We start from the raw sequence: 21280 nt of genomic DNA, 5'->3' as shown, positions 1-21280 counted from the left end.
ACACTAAAAATTTGTCATCATAAAAAATCAGTAGCGTCTTTTTTGTGGGGTCTTTTTTCATTTTTGTTACTTTTTATAGAACCGTTATGTGCAAAAAATTGCCATTGATTTAACTCTTTATAATTTATTAATTATTTATACAGGTTTAAAATCTTAAGACATGGGCAGTCATGGCAGATTCCACCAGTTCTTGTTGACTGGGAAAGACACACTTTTTTTTATTTACATCAGTAGGGCGAAGGATTGAGTTTTGACAATGGAAGGCATTGTTTAATTACTTTCTCTTTCATCTTTACAGTGGTAACATAATTAATGGCTCATGAGCAAATCTCTATCCTCTCTTTCTGAATTGAATTTAACTATGGACTCCAAATCAAGATGTTTGGATATAGGCAGTGTGATCCCAAATGCTGAACTAAAGAGAAATCATTTATGTTTATCTTTTTTATGATGGATGCTATCATTCTGTCAGAAACGTTAAACAAAAAAATAGTGGAGGTGGAGAAAAGAAGGCCATCATTTTGTGTAAGTGTCTCTCCATCAAGACCCCATTTTTATTTCATTCTAGAAGAGGAATGGGAAATTGCATTATATCCCAGGAGACATCAACCCTCAGGGAATATAGTAGATCTATTCAATCCCTGGCTCAAATTTAGACTTCTAAAGGATTCTCATAACTGGTTAGAATGCAGTGTGGGGTGTGAAATCCTCTCCATTTATTGAGATATGGCAATGGGCATAAAGGGCAAATTTGAACATACTATAGAATAGTCCTGACCAGAAAGATCCTGTACAGGTGACTGAGGCACAAAGTATAATTGGTTTCTGCAGAGTTTTAATGGCATTCTGGTGAAGTGAAGTGTATTAGATCTTTTCCATGCACTGAACGCCCTGCATGCATGTGCTTCTGCTCATAATGGAAACATTCGCTTATGAAGCGTCCAGTACATGACACATTTTTTATGGACGCTTAATGATGTCATATTAATGCTGTAACCCCATTCACACATACTATTCATATTCATATACACACACCGAATTTTTTGTTAATGCATTCAAATAATATGTACACTGTACTGTATATGGAATGTATGAAGACAAACAGTTAGATATATTTACAGATAATAGTACATATTTGTCTTAATAATAATCTCCATAAATCCCTATTTGTTATGATGTGAAATTTTGCGATTTTGTTATTGCCAAAATCTAAATGAGACACTTAAGCTCACTAATGGGTGACTTCATTTGGGTTTTTATTGGAATCAAGAAACAAAAAAAACAACAACAAAAAAAACAGTTGATTAACTGGCTGAATCAGTTCTAATCATCTTTTGTTATTATACATAAAAGTTAATTGTTAATCAGTTGTGTCAATGGGCAGCTAATCTTAGTATGTTAATAGCATTACAGTGTAAATGATATTGATTATTTTTTGTAATAACCTCAAGTTCTTCAGCTCAGTGTTAATTTAGCTCTCACTGTAGACAGCACACAAGTGAAATATTCAGAAGCTGACATTTCCAAATACCACCAGCAACTGAACATGTTTCTGTTTGACTTCTTTTTTTCTTTCTAGCCTAAGTAATGAAGTGCAGTAAGGCTATCTGCTTACCAATGCAAGTCTGTGCTGTAGCCTATTATTTTAATAACTGGCTTATTCCACATTCCATTTTTTTTTTTTTACTTAAATCAGTATTTATTTATTCAATTTAATTCAATTCATTCATTCATTCATTCATTCATTCATCACTTTTCATCATTTTTTTTTTTTAATTTTTACATTTTATATTATATATACATTATTTATATTTTTTATTTTATATAAGTAGCTGTGTAATAAGTGGGATAATGCGCAGTCATCTCTTCATTAATGTAGAATAAACCCTGAGAGGGTGATCAGGACCCAAATATGAAGTGAAGTGCTCTGGTATCATCCCATAGGGTACTTTATTTCTGATTTATACATTACTTTTTCCTAATGTTTTTAGCAAAAATACATTTAATATGTAGTTGCAGGTCAAAAATAGAACAAATGATCCCAGCTACAACAAGAAGAGTTTCGTTGGACTGTGTACATATGTTTGAAAGAATGTGTCATTAAGACATAGGTTTCCTTGCTTTACTTGTTAGGTTCTGTCCATCTGTCCTAAGGACATGCGTGCAGACATCTGTGTGCACCTGAACCGCCAGGTTTTCAACGAGCACCCTGCCTTCCGGCTGGCCAGTGACGGCTGTCTGCGTTCTTTGGCGGTAGAGTTCCAGACCACACACTGCGCTCCAGGAGATCTCATTTTCCACGCAGGGGAGAGTGTGGACACTCTTTGCTTCGTGGTGTCTGGATCGCTGGAGGTCATTCAGGATGATGAGGTTATTGCCATTTTAGGTGAGCTAAATCATTCTTTCCACTCTGGGAAGAAAAACAACAATTTAAGGGAGAAGTCAGGGGTTAGTTGTCACATTGGAGAGTTGTCAGAAGAGCTATATCTCAGTTACTATGATCCAGTTACTTAAATGTAAACTCTTAAAAATAAAGTTTTTTTTTTTTTACTAGCATTGATATATATATATATATATATATATATATATATATATATATATTCCCTTTGAAAAAGTGGTTCTTTTAAGAACTTAAAGGTTCTTTGGGGAATCCAAAAATAGTTCTTGTATGGAATCACTGCGAAAACATCAAAATAATCAAAATATTGAGAAAATTGCCTTTAAAGTTGTCCAAATGAAGTCCTTAGCAATGCATATCCACTCACAAAAATAAATTTTTGATATATTTATGGTAGGAAATATCTTCATTGAACATGATCTTTACTCAATATCCTAATGATTTTTGGCATAAAAAAAGAAATCGATAATTTTGACCCATACAATGTATTGTTGGCTATTGCTACAAATATACCTGTGTGACTGGTTTTGTGGTCCAGGGTCACATATAATATATAAAGGTAGGTTTTAACAGGAATGTTGAATTATATTCTCAAATGGTTTATATGATGCAATTTTAAATTTTTTGTCATTATAAAACCAGGACTCCCTGAAAGAAGAGATCTTGTATAGATCTTGCTAAAAATTCCTCTTTACTCTACCTTTTAGATTTTTTTTACTTCAAACTGCTGTAATGAGCAGTTGTTTTAGTGTTATCTATATACTATTATAGTATTATATAATAATAATATAAATTTATATAGGAGGTTTTTTCATTTTTATTAGTTTATATTTGTTTATAGTGGGTTCCCATTGTAACACCTTACCCCATACAACATGACAACATGCCCCTCTGTGGTCACAGAAGATCAGCTGTGTTTTCCTGGCCAATAGCAATTCAAAATTTTGTTTAATAGACTTCAATAATTACGCCACTCTAAGAAATATTCAGTGGTGTAAAACATGTGACAGTATCCAGTATATTCTGCTTTTAAGCAGGTTGGATATTCTTGAATAAAAACAGAACCCTGTTTTATTTCAATATATACTTTGGTACTGTTTTAAATCATTTCTGCACAACACCCCAGTATTCCCACATCCTATCAAGAAAGACAAATGCTGCACAATTAGGCAGTTTGTAGTACTGTAATACTTCAGAGCTCTGCAGGTTTTTCCTGAGGGCACATACCACAGCTCCAAAAACATATCAAAATTTGGACAAGTGAAGAAAAATAAACTTATAAAGGACACAATACTAACGCAGTGGATTCTAAAAAAAATGAATCTTGCACAGTGAACTCGCTAACGTTCATTCTCTGAAGTAACATAAAAGGCTACAGTCAACTACATATGCTATATGTAGCATTTGTTACTCTGTCCACGGCATCTCCTTATCCTGCTGTAAAGGAACTGTGGGGACCGATTCTTCGTCAATTGATTGTTGAGTCTTCTGTTTCACAGGGATGTGCACTGATAGTTCACACAGCCTCATTGCAGTGCTATAACGATGACCAGAGAAAGCACAAATACACACCGCTCTTGTAAAAGATGAGTAAGTCCAGGCTCGTAAACGTCCTATTGGAATTTGAGAAAGCAACAACAATCCTGGCCTTGTGCATCTGGCTAATTTGTTGTAGCATTATTTTTGTTTTTACCAAATGTCTCTGCAACAAAGGAACAGTTACTAACTCTGTATTTAACTCTGAGCCTGGCACCAATTCCACTATGAACAATAAAAACAGATGGCTATTTTGTTGTAAATAACACATGCGCACATTTAAGAGTTTGATCTCTTTATCTCTTGAGTCTTGCTGATGTACCGCTGCCGCAAGAATGTGACGTGCCCTTCACTGACGCGCTGTAACCGCAAACGACATGACATTAGACCTTATGAGACACTGTAGAGAAGTTAATGCTTCTTCTCTCTAATGGGGAATCAGATCAGATGCTCTTTTGCTTTAATGATTATAAAATGAAATAAGATGCGAGTGCTGCGAGTTAATTAGCCCCAAGGCATTTACTTGAACCCACCAGGCTAAACCTGCTGGGCTCCTAATGATGCCCCTCATCAAAAGCGCTGAAGACTGGGTACTTTGTACAGATTCTCTCATGAGTGTGGTGTGAGAACTTAGAAGATACTTATGTCCTACTGTAGTCTGTCTGATTTAGAGTAAAAGCTCATATACAAGCCCTATCAATATACTGTAGTTGCAGTAAAACACGTGAACCCTTTCTGCAAAAATTGGTCATTAAATGTGATCTGATCTTCAAGTCATTTTAATAATTAGAACTTTGAATCAGTAAAGACATTAAATTTATCAAAAAGTGACAGTAAAAAATTCTGAACTTTCTATTAATCAAAGAATACTGAAAAAATGTATCACGGTTTCCACAAAAATATTAAGCAGCTCAACTGTTTTTAACTTTAATAATAATAAGAAATGTTTCTTGAGCAGCACATCAGCAAATTAGAATGATTTCTGAAGGATCATGTGATGCTGAATACTGGAGTAATGATGCTGAAAATTCACTGGAATCATTTTATACAGACATCCAAGCAAATCCAAAGGGTTTACATGCTTTACAACTTTACTAATGGTGTAATTTAAAACTATAATCCCTCTCTTCTGTCCCAGGTAAGGGCGATGTGTTTGGAGACGTGTTTTGGAAGGAATCCACGCTGGCACACGCCTGTGCTAATGTGAGGGCTCTGACATACTGCGACCTGCATGTCATCAGGAGGGATGCGTTACTCAAAGTGCTGGAGTTCTACACAGCCTTCGCCAACTCCTTCTCCCGAAACCTCATCCTCACCTGCAACCTCCGCAAGCGGGTAAGCGCCACATACACATACATGTGTATCACATTCTAATGGCAACAGACTTTGCTGAATCCATTCTGATAGTTGAAAAGCCTTGGAGAATAGAATACAAGCGCGATCGCCCACTTTTTCTCCAGTCTTGGTTCAAGAAGACTTTTTTTCCCATTCATTTTCTGCATTAAAAGTCATGAAATTAAAAACCTGAACAAAATTAACCAGGTCTGCGATGAATTGCATGATGATAAACTTTGATTTAAAACAAAAAATACTACATATGAAAACCAGAAAAATGAAGCAACAATCCCATGAAGCATTGCGAATGACATAGTCTATTTGGATAAAAATGGCTAGGGATTTGCGGCATGTATAACATATTGGTTATCAGCATTATTATTATTTATTATTATTTTTTTAATTATCAGTATTGGTCTATATTGGATTTTTATTTGTTCATGCTTAGTTCCTACATTGTTAAATTTAGATTACCTTTGCTGTCATTTGTTCACTTTTAAAATGATTGACTTTTTTATTTTTTCATTTATTTTAGGCAAAAAGATGGTAAATGCAGTGGTTCATGAAAATGTTGTTGCTCTTGAAACTTGAGTTTCGCTTTTCATAATATACACTGCCCGGACAAAAAAAAAAAAAGTTGCTGTTTGGATTTTAATAGGCAAATACTATGGATGGATCATTATTACAGTGATTATTATTTTTCTAGCATGTTGTATGTTTGGCAACGGTTCTTTTAACCCTAAAAGATGGAGTGTGAAGCTTTTTATTTCTTAAACAACCATGTATTAAGATGTATCATGGCCATATTCCAGGATGACAATGTCAAGATTCATCAGGCTCAAACTGTGAAAGAATTGTTGGGAGGGAGCATGAAGAATCATTTTCACACATGAATTGGCACTGACCTTAACCTCAGTGTAAGTTTTTGGGATGTGCTGGAGGAGACTTTACAGAGTGCTCACCTCTTGCATTGTCAGTACAAGATCTTGACCAAAAAATGATGCACCTCTCGATGGAAATAAATGTTGTGATGTTATTTCCATCAAGAGGTGCATCAATTTTTAGTCAAGATCTTGTATTGACAATGCAAGAGGTGAGCACTCTGTAAAGTCTCCTCCAGCACATCCCAAAGACTTTCAATGAAATTAAGGTCTGGACTCAGAGTTGTCAATTCATGTAATGATGATTTCATGATTCTTCATGCTCTCTGAACCATTCTTTCACAATTTTAACCCTGGTGAATCTTGACATTGTCATCCTGGAATATGGCCATGATGTGTCTTCCTACGTGGTTGTTTAAGAAATTAAAAGTTATATACTCCATCTTTAAGGGTTAAAAGAACCGTTGCCAAACATACAACATGTTAGAAACATAATAATCACTGTAATAATTATCTATTTATAGATTCTTTGATAGAGCATTTGAAATCCAAATAGCGACTTTTTTTTTTTTTTTTTGGCCGGGCAGTGTATATAATGTATGATCTATTTATATTTTCCATCTCATATCAATCAGATTATTTGTCTCAGAGATTCAAGCACATCCTGGTGCACTTTGACCTGAATGTGTGGTGTGCAGTCCTGCTGTGTGCTGTGTTGGCATGAGTTCAGAGCTCTGCTGTGTCTTTCAGACCTGACCTCACATTCCTTAAATACATAAATGATTCATTCTGACAGACCGCCCATGGAGAACTTTGGATCTCTTGACGAAAGAAAGACCCTGTGCATTCACAACACAATTAGGAGACCTCAGCTGTGCACTTTACCGCCATTGAGTTACATAATTAGTAAGCATTGTGTAAACCTATATTTAGATGCAAAGATTTCCTCTGTTGCTATATCTAATCTATATCAATGAGGAAAGGATGCTCTGAAACAAATTAGGTGTGTTAAGCTCATCTTTAAATAATGAGGGAGGAGATCTTGCATTCTCCCAAGTAAACAAGTTAAATTGGTAAATTCTTTCATAGAGCAGCTGGACTTCTTGGACACGGACTGGACTCACTGAGCCACGATATTAATTTATTTCCTCTGGCCACAGCAAAAGAGGACCTGTCTAATGAGAGGATACTTTGCTAAGGGCACAAATTAATTGATTTAAAGGTTTGTGATTCTTCAAGGTCTCTGAGTAACTTTGAGATCATGAATTTTGCATGCAGTTGATTTGTGGAGCTCAGGATACATCTTTAATTAGTAGACGACATGCTTTATTTGAAAAATTCTTGTTGCAATATTAATTTTGTCATAGTGTCTTTTAGTATACATACTGTGATTTTTCTGATGGGTTTTACTGTTGATTATTATTTGAATATGCTAACTTAGGCTTACCACAGAGGTTACGTCAAGCAGAGAACCATCAATTATACTGACCAGGATGAGGTGAAAATAGTGTGAAGTGTTTTAAGGGCAGAGCGTTGGTTTCTTTGTTGGTGGAGTGACAGAGGCCGCCCCATTGCCCTGCTGTGCTCAGTCGACTGGGTAACGCTGCTGATGGGCCGACTTTACCGAGGAGGAACGGCCCCCCGCAGCGCACACTCTGAATAAAGCATGAGTCAAATCAGCGGGAATACACGCACACACACCGACTCACACACAACACGCACATTTATCATGCATAATAACAAGAAGTGTTGCCTCTTACTAATATTATGAAATTATTGTCATTACATCTTCACCCTACACACAACATGACCAATGTTCATGTTGTGTTAGTCAAACATTGATTTGAATTGCAAAAATGAGAAGACCTATGCCGGGTTCATACTACCAACGCTATCTCACGACCAGTTCTTATGTATTTTACGAGGTGGCTAATTCATACAAATTCGTACGACCTCACTCGTATGAATTCATACCATTTGTCTAAACCCCAGTGACGGGTAGGTTTAGGGGCTAGGTTAGGGGTATTCATACGAATTTTGCAACTCGTAAAATATGTACGATTTAGCAAAAAAAGTACGAGTGAGGTTGTACGAATTTGTACGAATTAGCCAACTCGTAAAAATACGTACGAATTGCCGTGAGATTGGGTTGAGACTACACAATATTTTTGTCTGTTACGATAGTCACTGTGTCAGATTATGCGATTTTGACTCCTAAATTCTTTTCGTGTCGTGGACAAGAAACATGTCAGACTACACGTTGCTTCCCGACTAATCACCGCTTGCCGTCTTTATAGGCTTGTGTGATGTCATTGAAAAGGCGGAACTAGTGACTGACTTCCGGAAACAAGAGCATGAACAAACAATGATTGTACTAGCTTAATGAAGCGTTTCCACTATCTTTCACCAGCATTTCTCTTTTTTCACTCTGTCATGGTAGTCCCTCGAGAAAACATCATAAAGGCAGAAGTATTATTGCCATAGCTCCACGAACCTTTCCTCCATTGCATAATTCCACCTTAAAAGCACCAATACTATCATCTCTCTGTCGTTTTGCCATGTTTGAAAGCTGTGTACAGAAGAGCTTCTGTGCTCCTATTGGTCAGCATCACAGATATGACGGAGCTTGTTGTGGAGGACTGACAAAAATTAAACATGCTAGTCTTTATTTCGTGACATTGTGAAGAGTCGCAGACGCGTCCACTATGACACACTATATGAAATGATTCATTCTTGTGTCCCGACGACCATTGTCGTTTATGAATCACCACGACACCCTACGTCAAATGGATTTTGCCAAAAAAGGGCTGATATTGTGTAGTCTTAACCTGACATTAGTGATATGTTAAAGTAACTTACATTGTTTTAAATTTTGTGTGTATGAGAATAGAATCAATTTGTCATTACACTGGACTATTTTAGTGATAACCTATAGCCTACTGAATGAATTATATTTATTTATAGGGGGAGACTGGGGATGGTTGTAACACAGCTTAATTGTAACAATTCCAATTTTTCCAATCAGGAACAAGTTACAAATCACCTGATTCACTTCACACATGCTCGGTTTAGTCCTTATTCCACATGCAGAAAAGTAGAGCCCTGTGACAGACACAGCAGATTTTAGAGGAGAAAAACTAATTTTGATGTAAGAAAGTAACTTTTTTTTACTTAATTTATTTTTGTTATGGCAATTCCTGCTTTGTAGTTAAACTCATCAAAGTTATTGTATATCTGTGTAGATATTTTTCATTCAAGTCGTTAGCGCTAATGTTTTGGCTGTTAGCTGTAAGGTGAGCTAGTTCATGGCTACAAGACCCTGGGTTAGTTGTAACGTCAATGAAGCATGTTTCAGCCTACCCCAAGTACATTTTTAGTTGTATTTATGTTTTTTTTTTTTTTTTAGTATGCCTCAGGTCAGGGTTGTCCAAACTCAGTCCTGAAGGGCCACAGTCCTGCAAAGTTTAGCTCCAACTTGCCTCAACACACCTGACTGGAAGTTTCTAGTATGCCTAGTAGACCTTGATTAGCTGGTTCAAGTGTGTTTAATTGGGGTTGTTGCTGAACTCTGCATAATGATGGCCCGCAGGAGCAGGATTGGACACCCCCGGCCAAAGTCTTGGAAGAGAAAGACAAACTGAGGGATGTAAAATGAGCATTTTTGTTCCACACGCACACACACCAATTATGTTTAAAAAGTCTGTGTTGAATAAAAAGCTTTCAGAACTGATTTTTTTTGTTATAATCCTTATTTCATAATGTTACATCTCACTCTGGTGGATATCATAATGTTTCATCTCACCCCAGGGTCTGTTACAACTAACCCAGACTATTGGGTGAATTGTAACATTTCACTCCTCGTGTTTAAAACTAAACCACACATTTTCTGTTTGTGCTGCAAAGATAACAGCTATGTAATTTCACAAGTTCTCCTGCCCATTCAGTCTTAATAGTTAGTGGTAAACAAACTTAGCTCCGAGCTAAACCCCCCTATAACGGTACTGCGCAGAGGAAGAATAAAAGAAATAGAGGAGGAGATGGGGAGGAGGATGGATGCCAGTAGAATTGTCGTTGGGATGATGCAGTGACTGCTGCTTATATACGCTCATAATGATGATTGACAGGACTGAATATTTAGGCTCCTCCCGAACCTACGCTTGGAACTACATTTAATAGCTGACACTTGTAACTAGTTTTAATCACATTTTAAATGCACTGGCTTAAAAGAACTCTAAGATACAGACAGTAATGTCACCATCCCCATTCCCTGTCTCCCTACTTTAAAAGTTTGGGGTCAGTAATTTTTTTTTAATGTTTTTGAAAGAAGTCTCATGCTTACCAAGGCTGCATTCATTAAAAATACAGTAAAAACAGTAATATTATGAAATATATTGTTATTGCAATAATATTGTAATAAAATAGTATAATATAATAATATTGCAATTTAAAATGTCTGTTTTAATATATTTTAAAATGTAATTTATTCCTGTGATGGCAAAGCTCAATTTTCAGCAACCATTACTCCAGTATTCAGTGTCTTTTGTAACATTATAATTGTCCTTATTGACACTTTTGGTCAGTTTAATGCATCTGATTAAAAGTATTAATTACTTTTTAAAAGATTGTATTGACCCCCAACTTTTGAACAGTAGTGGGCTATTATATGTTTATTTCTCGTACCTTGTCCAACATCTTGGACTTACTTTTTTCACTGAGCTTATCATATTTCATTCTGGGATTGTGTGAACATGTGATAATGCCTTAGAATTTGTCCTAAAAAAATGTGTCTTGAGGCAGCATAATTAGAAAAATGAAAGATTCACAGCCTTTCAACTCAAACTTTTTTCAGCTGTCCTTCAGACTCCCTCATTATCTTCACTGGTCAATGTCTGAACCAGTGGTGTAGTCTAGTTTTTTATAGTGAGTATACTGTGATTTTTCCCTTCCAGCCTCATACTCACCCGTCCCAGAGCGACACTCTATAAGCACCACCACACTCAATAATGCATAACATGCATCTGTAGGCTACATGTAATTGAGAGCATTCTGAAAAACTGCTTATGTGTGTGTTATCAACATGTCAATTTATTATAAGCAACACAAGACTTTAACAGCCAATTACATTTACAGCTGGAGAGACTGGGCTGATTTTTTACTGTTAGTGTCAATCACCATCTAACTCAACTAGTTAAGATCTACATTTAGCCTCAGATGTTATATGAATATGGTCCCTGGAGCATAGGTTTTATCAGCTGGCAATTTTCAATGCACATTTAAGAGTGCAAGTTGCAACTATTATTAACAATAATGGAAAGATGAGGCTTATATCAGTATGTCACAATATCACCCTGTTTGGACTTTGTTTTCTGTTTTGCACCATTTCCTGCCAGTCTGTCGTCATAGTTAGGCATTTCGATTTACAAGCTTGCAATTCGATTCGATATCAGTTATTTGGATATACTGTAGCCTATATCAGGTACAGTACATGGCAAATTTTCTCAAGAAAAAAAAAATCTCTCAACTAATGCTGTAAAATATACATGGGAATCAGTTGGTACTACATTAATATTGAAGGTTAAAATGAACTGATTTGTATACAAACTTAAATTACATTACTTAAATTAAGGGAATTTTTTATATTTTTATAATAATAAAGTTACAGATTTTTATAATAATAAAGATATAATAGGCCTACTAACTATATTTACTATACTATATTTAGCTAAATGCTCCTCTCTAGAGTTCATTTTTCTAGTTGACTAACGAGTTTATGGTCACTGAATATGTTTGTTCTGAGGTAAATGTGATGTTGCGTGACATTGTTTACAAGCTGTTAATAACGTCTTTCCGCGGTTGAAACACAGATTAAGCGATTACACGAAACATGATGCGTATTTCGGTAAGTTGTACTGTATCTTTTAACATACCTTCATATGTTCATTCATGTTTATTTTGCGCTGTAACTGGTATTAAAGTGAAAGAGAGGATGAGTTCATGTGCACTTCACGCTGCTGCTTCTCTTGAGCTGAGGTACTATGTCGCGCCACATTAAAGGGTGCCAAAACGGTATTTGTTTTTTTATTTTGTAGTAAAATAGGGAGAATTTAAAATATGAGAATTTGTTTCATGTCAAAAGCAACAAAACAAAGCTTTTTGCTATTTATTGGATGCTATGTATCCTCGCACTTTTTTAAGTGGGTATACGGAAAATCCTTGACCTTTCCTAGTGGGTATACTATACGCCGTATACCTGCGTATCACTTAGACTACACCACTGGTCTGAACGGCTCACTGAGGTTCTGATTGGAAGGAAAAAAGCTTAGTGAAAGCCCTGTAAATTTATTTAAAAAGGAAAGGTCTCTCAAAAACGAGCAGCAGAGCCCCAGGCCTGTGGTCCAGGGTGTTATTGAGTGAATATTTTCACGGCTCTACATCAACTCATGGATTAGCTGTGCGGTGCGCTTGGCCTGTTCCTGTGAACTTTCTTCTTCTTTTTTTTTTTCAGTTAAAGTAACTTGTGGTTCATATTGGCTAGAGTAGATCACATGAAGATTTGTTGAACTGACAACCTATGATTGTTTGATATTGACAGATAGCTTTGTATATAACATACAGTTCAAAAATAATGGCCTGAGAGTGTCTATCCCATTCTGTAGCCATATGTTTACTAGACAATCCCTTTGCTAGATCAGCAGACAATCCAAACCAATCTCAAATGAATACTTCACCATTACCCACAGGGCTCACAACTGTTTGTCTTTGGCTGCTGATTAGTGTCAGATCGGAGTCTTTTTTTGCCTGAGCTGATTCATCTCGGCAGCAAACGCAAAGAGGAAGCAGAATCCTCCACACCTGCCACGCTTTCCTCCTAACAAGATTTACAAGGCCTTCAGAAAGCTGCAAACCCCTGCCAATAAGGTGGGCGAAGCAACTTTGTCATCCCCTCCATTACCAACAGGACAGGCAGAGAGATGCTCTCTCAGCAACAAGAGAAAGATTCATACAGAAATCAACAGCAAACAGTGTGTCCACACAGATAATAAGCTGTGCTTAGAACAGTTGTTTGGTGCAATGACCGGTGTGGTTATTTGTATCTGTCCCTCAGTGAAACCTTTTCAAAAACTGTGATGTTTGAATTACATTTATTGATCTCATACATGTCATTGTCGTTCTTTGACACCAAGGTACTGTTATCTAGCTAGCTGACACATAATGAGGTTTTATTGAATTTGTAAAAAGGACATGTGATAGACTTGGAAACTTCAAACTGTGTGCGTGTGTGTGTGTGTGTGTGTGTGTGTGTGTGTGTGTGTGTATAAACTGTATACTACCATTCAATAGTTTGGGGTCAGTAAGATTTTTTTAGAAATTAATCAATCAATCAAATTAGTGTAGAATAGGCAAATATGAGAAAATTGTCTGATTGTAGTACAACCCGAATTCCGGAAAAGTTGGGACGGTTTAAATTTGAATAAAATGAAAACTAAAAGACTTTCAAATCACACAAGCCAATATTTTATTTACAATAGAACATAGATAACATAGCAAATGTTTAAACTGAGAAATTTTAAACTTTTATCCACTAAATGAGCTCATTTCAAATTTGATGACTGCTATACAGGTCTCAAAAAAGTTGGCACGGGGGCAACAAATGGCTGAAAAAGCAAGAAATTTTAAGAAGATTCAGCTGTGAGAACATCTAGCAACTAATTAAGTTAATTGATATCAGGTCTGTAACATGATTAGCTATTAAAGGGATGTCTTAGAGAGGCAGAGTCTCTCAGAAGTAAAGATGGGCATCTCCAATCTGTGAAAGAGTTCATAAAAAGATTGTGGAAAACAATGTTCCTCAATGTCAAATTGCAAAGACTTTGCAAATCTTATCATCTACAGTGCATAACATCATCAAAAGATTCAGAGAAACTGGAGAAATCTCTGTGCGTAAGGGACAAGGCCGAAGACTTTTATTGGATGCCCGTGGTCTTCAGGCCCTCATCAGCATGATTGTGTCAATGACATTACTAAATGGGCCCAGGAATACTTACAGAAACCACTGTCGGTAAACACAATCCGCTGTGCCATCTGCAGATGCCAACTAAAGCTCTATCATGCAAAAAGGAAGTCATATTTGAAAATGGTCCAGAAGCGCCGTCGTGTCCTGTGGGCCAAGGCTCATTTGTATGGCAAGGCCTTGTGTATTTCAGCAGGACAATGCAAAACCACATACTGCAGTTATTACAACAGCATGGCTTCATCGTAGAAGAGTCCGGGTGCTGACTTGGCCTGCCTGCAGTCCAGATCTTTCACCTATAGAGAACATGTGGCGCATCATTAAACGAAAAATACGTCAAAGACGACCACAAACTCTTCAGAAGCTGGAAACCTATATCAGGCAAGAATGGGACTAAATTCCAACACCAAAACTCCAGAAACTCATAACTTCGATGCCCAGACGTCTTCAAACTGTTTTGAAAAGAAAAGGAGATGCTACACCATGGTAAACATGCCACCGTCCCAACTATTTTGAGACCTGTAGCAGGCATCAAATTTGAAGTGAGCTCATTTTGTGCATAAAATTGTAAAATTTCTCCGTTTAAACATTTGTTATGTTATCTATGTTCTATTGTGAATAAAATATTGGCTCATGTGATTTGAAAGTCTTTCAGTTTTCATTTTATTCAAAAACGTCCCAACTTTTCCGGAATTCGGGTTGTACATATGGTTGTGTGTCTGTGTGCATACATGGGCATCTAAAAACATGAAACAGAGAACACTCAAGTATTAGATCATTTTGAGAGGTGTTGTGGAAGAAAAGTGGTCAGTAGTCTCCCAAACAGGCAAGACACATTTTTTCCATTTTTCTTTGGTAAATAATAAATAGAAACAATTAGATCTGCTCCGTCTTGTTTCCAGAGGGCACAGCATCTGCTGTATGAGATATCTGTACATATGCTTCCTGGAAACTGTGCGGGACCCAAAACAACTATAATTATCACTATAATATTTTCTATAGCCACTGTGGAAATTATCTATAAAAATAGTAACTCTAATGGGCCATAAGGCTTCTACTTAAGGGATAGATCAATGTACCAAAATTACTTCAGAAGTATCCATAAAGCTGCATTTGTCCTGAACTCAGTCTATATTACGTCTGTAAACTTTGTGGAGACATTAAATAAATTCAATAATCCTGAACAACATAAAGATTGCACATAGATAATATCTGAAACTTGATATACTGAACATGAATCCTAGCAGTAGAAGAGCCCTTTTTTCTTTAGAAATGAAACCCAAAACTTTTAATATTTGTTTTATTTCTATATCGTAGAAAGGTAATATCTAACTTATTATTTGAATGAATAATGATTTAATAATAACTTATTTTAGTCCATTCTTGGCTGATTTTCTTCTTTGTTAGTATCTCAAGATTTATTCCACTAGATTGTCATTAAATCTGTGCTGATCTGGAAATGATCCTTTAGACTTTGCAGTTTCTGTTGAAGTTGGCTGCCAGGTCTGTAGGCAGAGACATGAATTGATTAAATGCAGCTTTTTGGCTTCGAGAGAGCAAAGGCCAAGATAGGTATTGATCCCCAAGCAGAGACTCTAATTTTATGGCTTGCAAAATGGCACCAGCTCTTTGTAGCCATTGTATTTTTGACAGGAAGCATTATAGCTGAGTGAAAAGAGGCACTTGAATGTCTGAATGCAGAGAAATGAACGTGATCGTCTGAGAGGGACTATCATAGTCCTGACTCTGTAGTAGTGGGCAGTAATCTGCTGATTGGCTGGACGCGTTTGGAAAATGCTGAGCGGGGTGTTCCCAGGCTGGTGATGCCTCAGCATTGGGATGGAGGGTGAAGTGGACCCCATCTCTGGCAGATCTTCAGCATCCCGATATACTTAAAGTAGCAAAGTGGAGGAGTGTTGAATGGGAGGGGGGCTGCGAAAGAAAATGCTTGCCAGATCCCATTAATCTACACTGTTGGATTTTGCTGTGTTGGAAGGCTTAGTGCACTTTTGTTTCAATTCTCTGTGCTTTTTGCTTTTACACCCATTTGCACTGCAGAAAATCATCTGAATCTTTCAAAACTCATGAGCTTATTTTCTTAAAATTTCAAATCTCCTACAGCAAATGTCACTAAGTTGTTTCACACCCAAACATAACTACTATAGTAATAAAAACCATAAAAACAAATGCCCTTGCGGGTCTCATTTTTCAGTTTATTTGCCCCTGTATTTATTTACAACCTATAGTATGGCTTATTTTCGGCTGATATACACTTTTCGCTTAAAGCAGAAGTGTGCAGTCATCTTTCAAAATTGAGTTCCAGTCATGCTCTAACACATATTCCTGTAATTTTTGAGTGAGTCTAAAGACTTTATTTGTGTTTGATTGAACTGGAGGAAACTTCTGCAGCTAGGCAGATCTCCATACTGTAAGTATATATATATATATATATATATAAAAAAAAAAAAAAAAAAAACAGAAATAAGCTCAAACAATCCCAAATGCATCTTTTGATTATTTGACTTTTCTATCATCTTTTTTCATAATCAAGACCAGTGGAGTATTGAGGAATATTGTATTTCATCTTGAGTGTAAGTCACTGTAAATGACCTTTTTCTGCTTTTGGTATATTCACATTTCAGTGGGACTGTTCAGAAGTTTGACGAAATGAAACCCAGAATAAGCAAGAAACCATATACAGTAGTTGCATTTTGCTCATGGGATAGCAGAGTGTGACTGCGATCAAATTAGGTTCAGCTTTAAACCACTTGCTTAGACTGGCATTCCAGTCCAAAGATATTTGATTTATCTTCAGCTGCAAATGGATGTATTTTCAACAGTTTCTAACAAAACTAAAGCTACATCAGCTGTACGAAAGAACACAGAGACTGGAAGGCTTTCAACAGCTGCTGTTACTACACCTCAGCAGGGCTAATGTGAGTAATTTGAATAATTTCAAACCAGGCACAGAAATAAACCCTGTGAGTTGATTATCATGTAATATAAAAAAAGGATCTCTGCACCTGGGTATAATATGACTTGTAACCTTTTCAAGCCGTGTCACAATGCAAACCAGAACGAGGGAGAATGTTTTCATGCTTCTCAAGAAAAAGAAGTGTCAGCAGTCATGCTGTGCATTTGACTTTCTGATTCATTTTCCATTGCTGGTTGTGCTTATTGCTCTATAGAATGATAAACACCAAACCAGTAAAGGATAATTTAGCTACATATAAAATATAAATTACTCTTACATTACATGTGCACACACTGTATACAGTTTATCACATTTCTTCTTCTCTTGTATCAGAATACCCAAGAGAACACAGGCTTAATAAAAAAAAAAAGCTCATATAAAAGTTGGAAACGGATTTTATAACTAGAAAACTCTCCATACTTTTTCATTGTTAACCTTCACATGTGAAAAGCTTCATGGTGCATCACTGTAAATACCACTTAACCACAGTGCTTACTGAACTAAAATATGCTGTATGTTATTATTTTGTTATTACTTTTTAGTTATTTATTCCATTTTGTTTATTTATTTATTGCAAATTTGGGGCATTTAGACATATATTGTTTAATTTTTTCAAAACATTTTTAATGTTTATCTCCCATTATAGCCCTAACTAAGGCTTACTTTTGTGTTAGTTTTCAAAAATGTGATGTCAACATTGGTAGCTTTATCATCAATAACCAATTTAAATAAAAGTAAATATTGTAAATGTAATCAGTAGCAAAATCAGTAGCATTTATAATGTTTATCTTAATGCATATCAATATATTTTGTGAGAAGGAAATGGTATTCATAAAAAACAACAACCTGAATGAGAAGAAATAAATGGATTTTTGTACATTAAGGCCTTTTTCTCATAATCCACCTCATCCCCAAGGAAATGGCAGGCGGTGTAACTGTCACCATTCCTGCTGTCTGTCACTCAGTCACTGTCAGCGCATGTTATGTTCCATGTGGCTCTTGTCATGAGTGATGAAAGTGTCGTCTCATTCCTTTCATGTATTTATCAAAGCCAGCCAAAGTCCAAGGGGAATAAACAAGATTGTGAGAATATTTTCTTTTGAAAAGGGACCTTTTTTGTTGTTTAACTAAATGTATTTCATAAAGAAACAGGTATTTGAGAGTTTAACTTATTAGACAGCCTATTGCCTGAATACAGTACGTGTTACATGAGAGCTAATGAACTCTGAAGGCTTGTTTTTTCATGAGTACACACTTTTAAACCTCTGTCATGTTGCCATGCAAAACAAAGAACCACTAAATTGCTTCTATTCTGTGGCATCTGTCTAACTGAATACTCAGAATGTCTTAGTATTTGGTTTGTCTCTCTTTTGCCTTAATAGCAGCAGCAATCGAGCTGCATGAGCTCCACAATTTGTGTAAAACCTACTGTAATTATCACGTTCATTTTAAGTGTGTATCATTGACATTTTACTTAATTTATAATGAAAAATGAACATTCTTGTATATTTAGCACAATATATTTAGCATACTTAGCCCAAATTGAAGGTGCATTAAAGAGGAAAGATGATAAAGAGAAAACACTCTCTTATTCTCAGAACTGCAGACTGTTTTTTTTTTTTGTTGTTGTTTGATAAAATGCTGTTATGAGTTTCTTACAGTATTTCCCAGAGCTCACATTTTAGGCATATAAATGAGAAACTGTACCATTTAAGTTGGACATCTCTTGAGAGCAGTTCCTAAATAGTTCAGCTAAATAATTGCTTTGTTTAGAAGTATTGCATGTGTCAGGTATACCAAACATTTTTTAATAGCTACCCTTAATTTATGTCACAATACTTATAAAGAAAAGCAGTTTGGTTAGGCGTTTGGTGAATATTTAGTTTGTTTCATTTAAAGCGCCCCTATTATGCTATTTTAAAGGTTCCTCATTTTGTTTTTGATGTTTTCTACAATAGTTTTATATACATCCAAAGTCAAAAAACACTTTAGTTTCTTCATAATATATACTGCTCAAAAAAATTAATGGAACACTTTATAATCAGAGAATAGCTTGTCAAGTCAGGTAAACTCCTGGGATATTGATCTGGTCAGTTAAGTAGCAGAGGGGGTTGTTAATCAGTTTCAGCTGCTTTGGTGTTAATGACTAGATGGGCAACAATGAGATGACCCCCAAAACAGGAATGGTTTTACAGGTGGAGGCCACTGACATTTTTTTTTCCCCTACTCATCTTTTCTGACTGTTTTTCACTAGTTTTGCATTTGGCTAGGGTCAGTGTCACTACTGGTAGCATGAGGCGATACCTGGACCCTACAGAGGTTGCACAGGCAGTCCAACTCCTTCAGGATATCACATCAATACGTACCATTGCCTGATGATTTGCTGTGTCTCCCAGCACAGTCTCAAGAGCATGGAGAAGATTCCAGGAGACAGGCAGTTACTCTAGGAGAGCTGGACAGGGCCGTAGAAGGTCCTTAACCCATCAGCAGGTCCGGTATCTGCTCCTTTGTGCAAGGAGGAACAGGATGAGCACTGCCAGAGCCCTACAAATGACCTCCAGCAGGCCACTTGTGTGAATGTCTCTGACCAAACAATCAGAAACAGACTTCATGAGGGCGGCCTGAGGGCCCGATGTCCTCTAGTGGCCTTATGCTCACTGCCCGGCACCGTGGAGATTGATTGACATTTGCCATTAAACACCAGAATGGGCAGGTCCGCCACTGGCGCAGTGTGCTTTTTACAGATGAGAGCAGGTTCACCCTGAGCACATGTGACAGACGTGAAAGGGTCTGGAGAAGCCGTGGAGAACATTATGCTGCCTGTAACATCGTTCAGCATGACCGGTTTGGTGGTGGGTCAGTGATGGTCTGGGGAGGCATATCCATGGAGGGATGCACAGACCTCTACAGGCTAGACGATGACACCCTGACTGCCATTAGGTATCGGGATGAAATCCATTGTCAGACCCTACGCTGGTGCAGTGGGTCCTGGGTTCCTCCTGGTGCACAACAATGCCAGGCCTCATGTGGCGAGAGTGTGCAGGCAGTTCCTGGAGGATGAAGGAATTGATACCATTGAATGGCCCCCACGCTCGCCTGACCTAAATCCAATAGAACACCTCTGGGACATAATGTTTCGGTCCATCCGACGCCGCCAGGTTGCACCTCAGTCTGTCCAGGAGCTTAGTTATGCCCTGGTCCAGATCTGGGAGGAAATACCCCAGGACACCATCCGCCGTCTCATTCGGAGCATGCCCCGACGTTGTCAGGCATGCATACAAGCACGTGGGGGCCATACAAACTACTGAGTGACATTTTGAGTTGCTGCAATGAAATTTCAGCAAAATGGACTAGCCTGCTGCATCATTTTTTCACTTTGATTTTCGGGATGTCTTTGAATTCAGTCCTCTGGAAAATGATCAACTAGGTTGATCATTTTCATTTCCATCAAACGATGTGGCATCCTTTCGTTCTTAACACATTACCCAGTCCATATCAGTATAGATATCCAGCATATTTTTCCCCATTGAGATCTGATGTGTTTTCAAAGTGTTCCTTTAAATTTTTTGAGCAGTGTACATCGCACATCACCTTATTTATTGAAGAGGTCAGATAGCCCAATCTGTAGTGATTAGTTTACTGCTTACAGCACGTATCAGAAACAAAACATTCATTACCATATTTGAATTTAGTGCATGCAAAGTAGATTTGCATCTTCTCGACATGTCGACAACATGAACCAAACTCTTCCAGGCCTCAGCTATAACAACAGTGTTTGAGGGTTAAAGTAGATGTTGTTTGCGGGCAGCCAATGAAGAACATAGGCTGCCATTATGCAAATTTGTTACAAACCTACATAGGTTTCACTTTAACAGGAAGTGAAACTGGAATTGCTGACGTCTCGTTTTGGCAGTTCAGAGTCGATTCGAATTCTTTTAGGTGACAGTAACTTTATTTCTTGTGCACTTTGATCTTTAAAACTTTGCAGACCTTTTACATTCACAATCAGCTATATTACACACTGCATGAAATGCAATATTCAAAAAAGCATAATAGGGGCACTTTAAAATCAAGGGAAGTGAGATAAGTGAGATAAATCATTCATGTTGTCTTTTTTCCTCTGAAACCATGTAGCCTGTTTTCTG

General features: G+C 37.0%; 1 protein-coding gene across 1 annotated transcript in view; it reads left to right on the top strand.

Moving 5' to 3' along the window:
* kcnh5a (potassium voltage-gated channel, subfamily H (eag-related), member 5a) overlaps window positions 1-21280 on the top strand; it is a 113563-nt gene that overhangs the window by 83152 nt on the left and 9131 nt on the right. Inside the window, exons 10-11 of the mRNA XM_051875355.1 lie at window positions 2134-2386; window positions 5073-5269. Coding sequence (XP_051731315.1) covers window positions 2134-2386; window positions 5073-5269 — 450 coding nt within the window. The remainder of the gene's footprint in view (window positions 1-2133; window positions 2387-5072; window positions 5270-21280) is intronic.

Source organism: Ctenopharyngodon idella, chromosome 20 (assembly GCF_019924925.1).
Source record: "Ctenopharyngodon idella isolate HZGC_01 chromosome 20, HZGC01, whole genome shotgun sequence".
Taxonomy (NCBI): Eukaryota; Metazoa; Chordata; class Actinopteri; order Cypriniformes; family Xenocyprididae; genus Ctenopharyngodon; species Ctenopharyngodon idella.
This window is presented reverse-complemented; position numbering and strand designations above follow the sequence as displayed.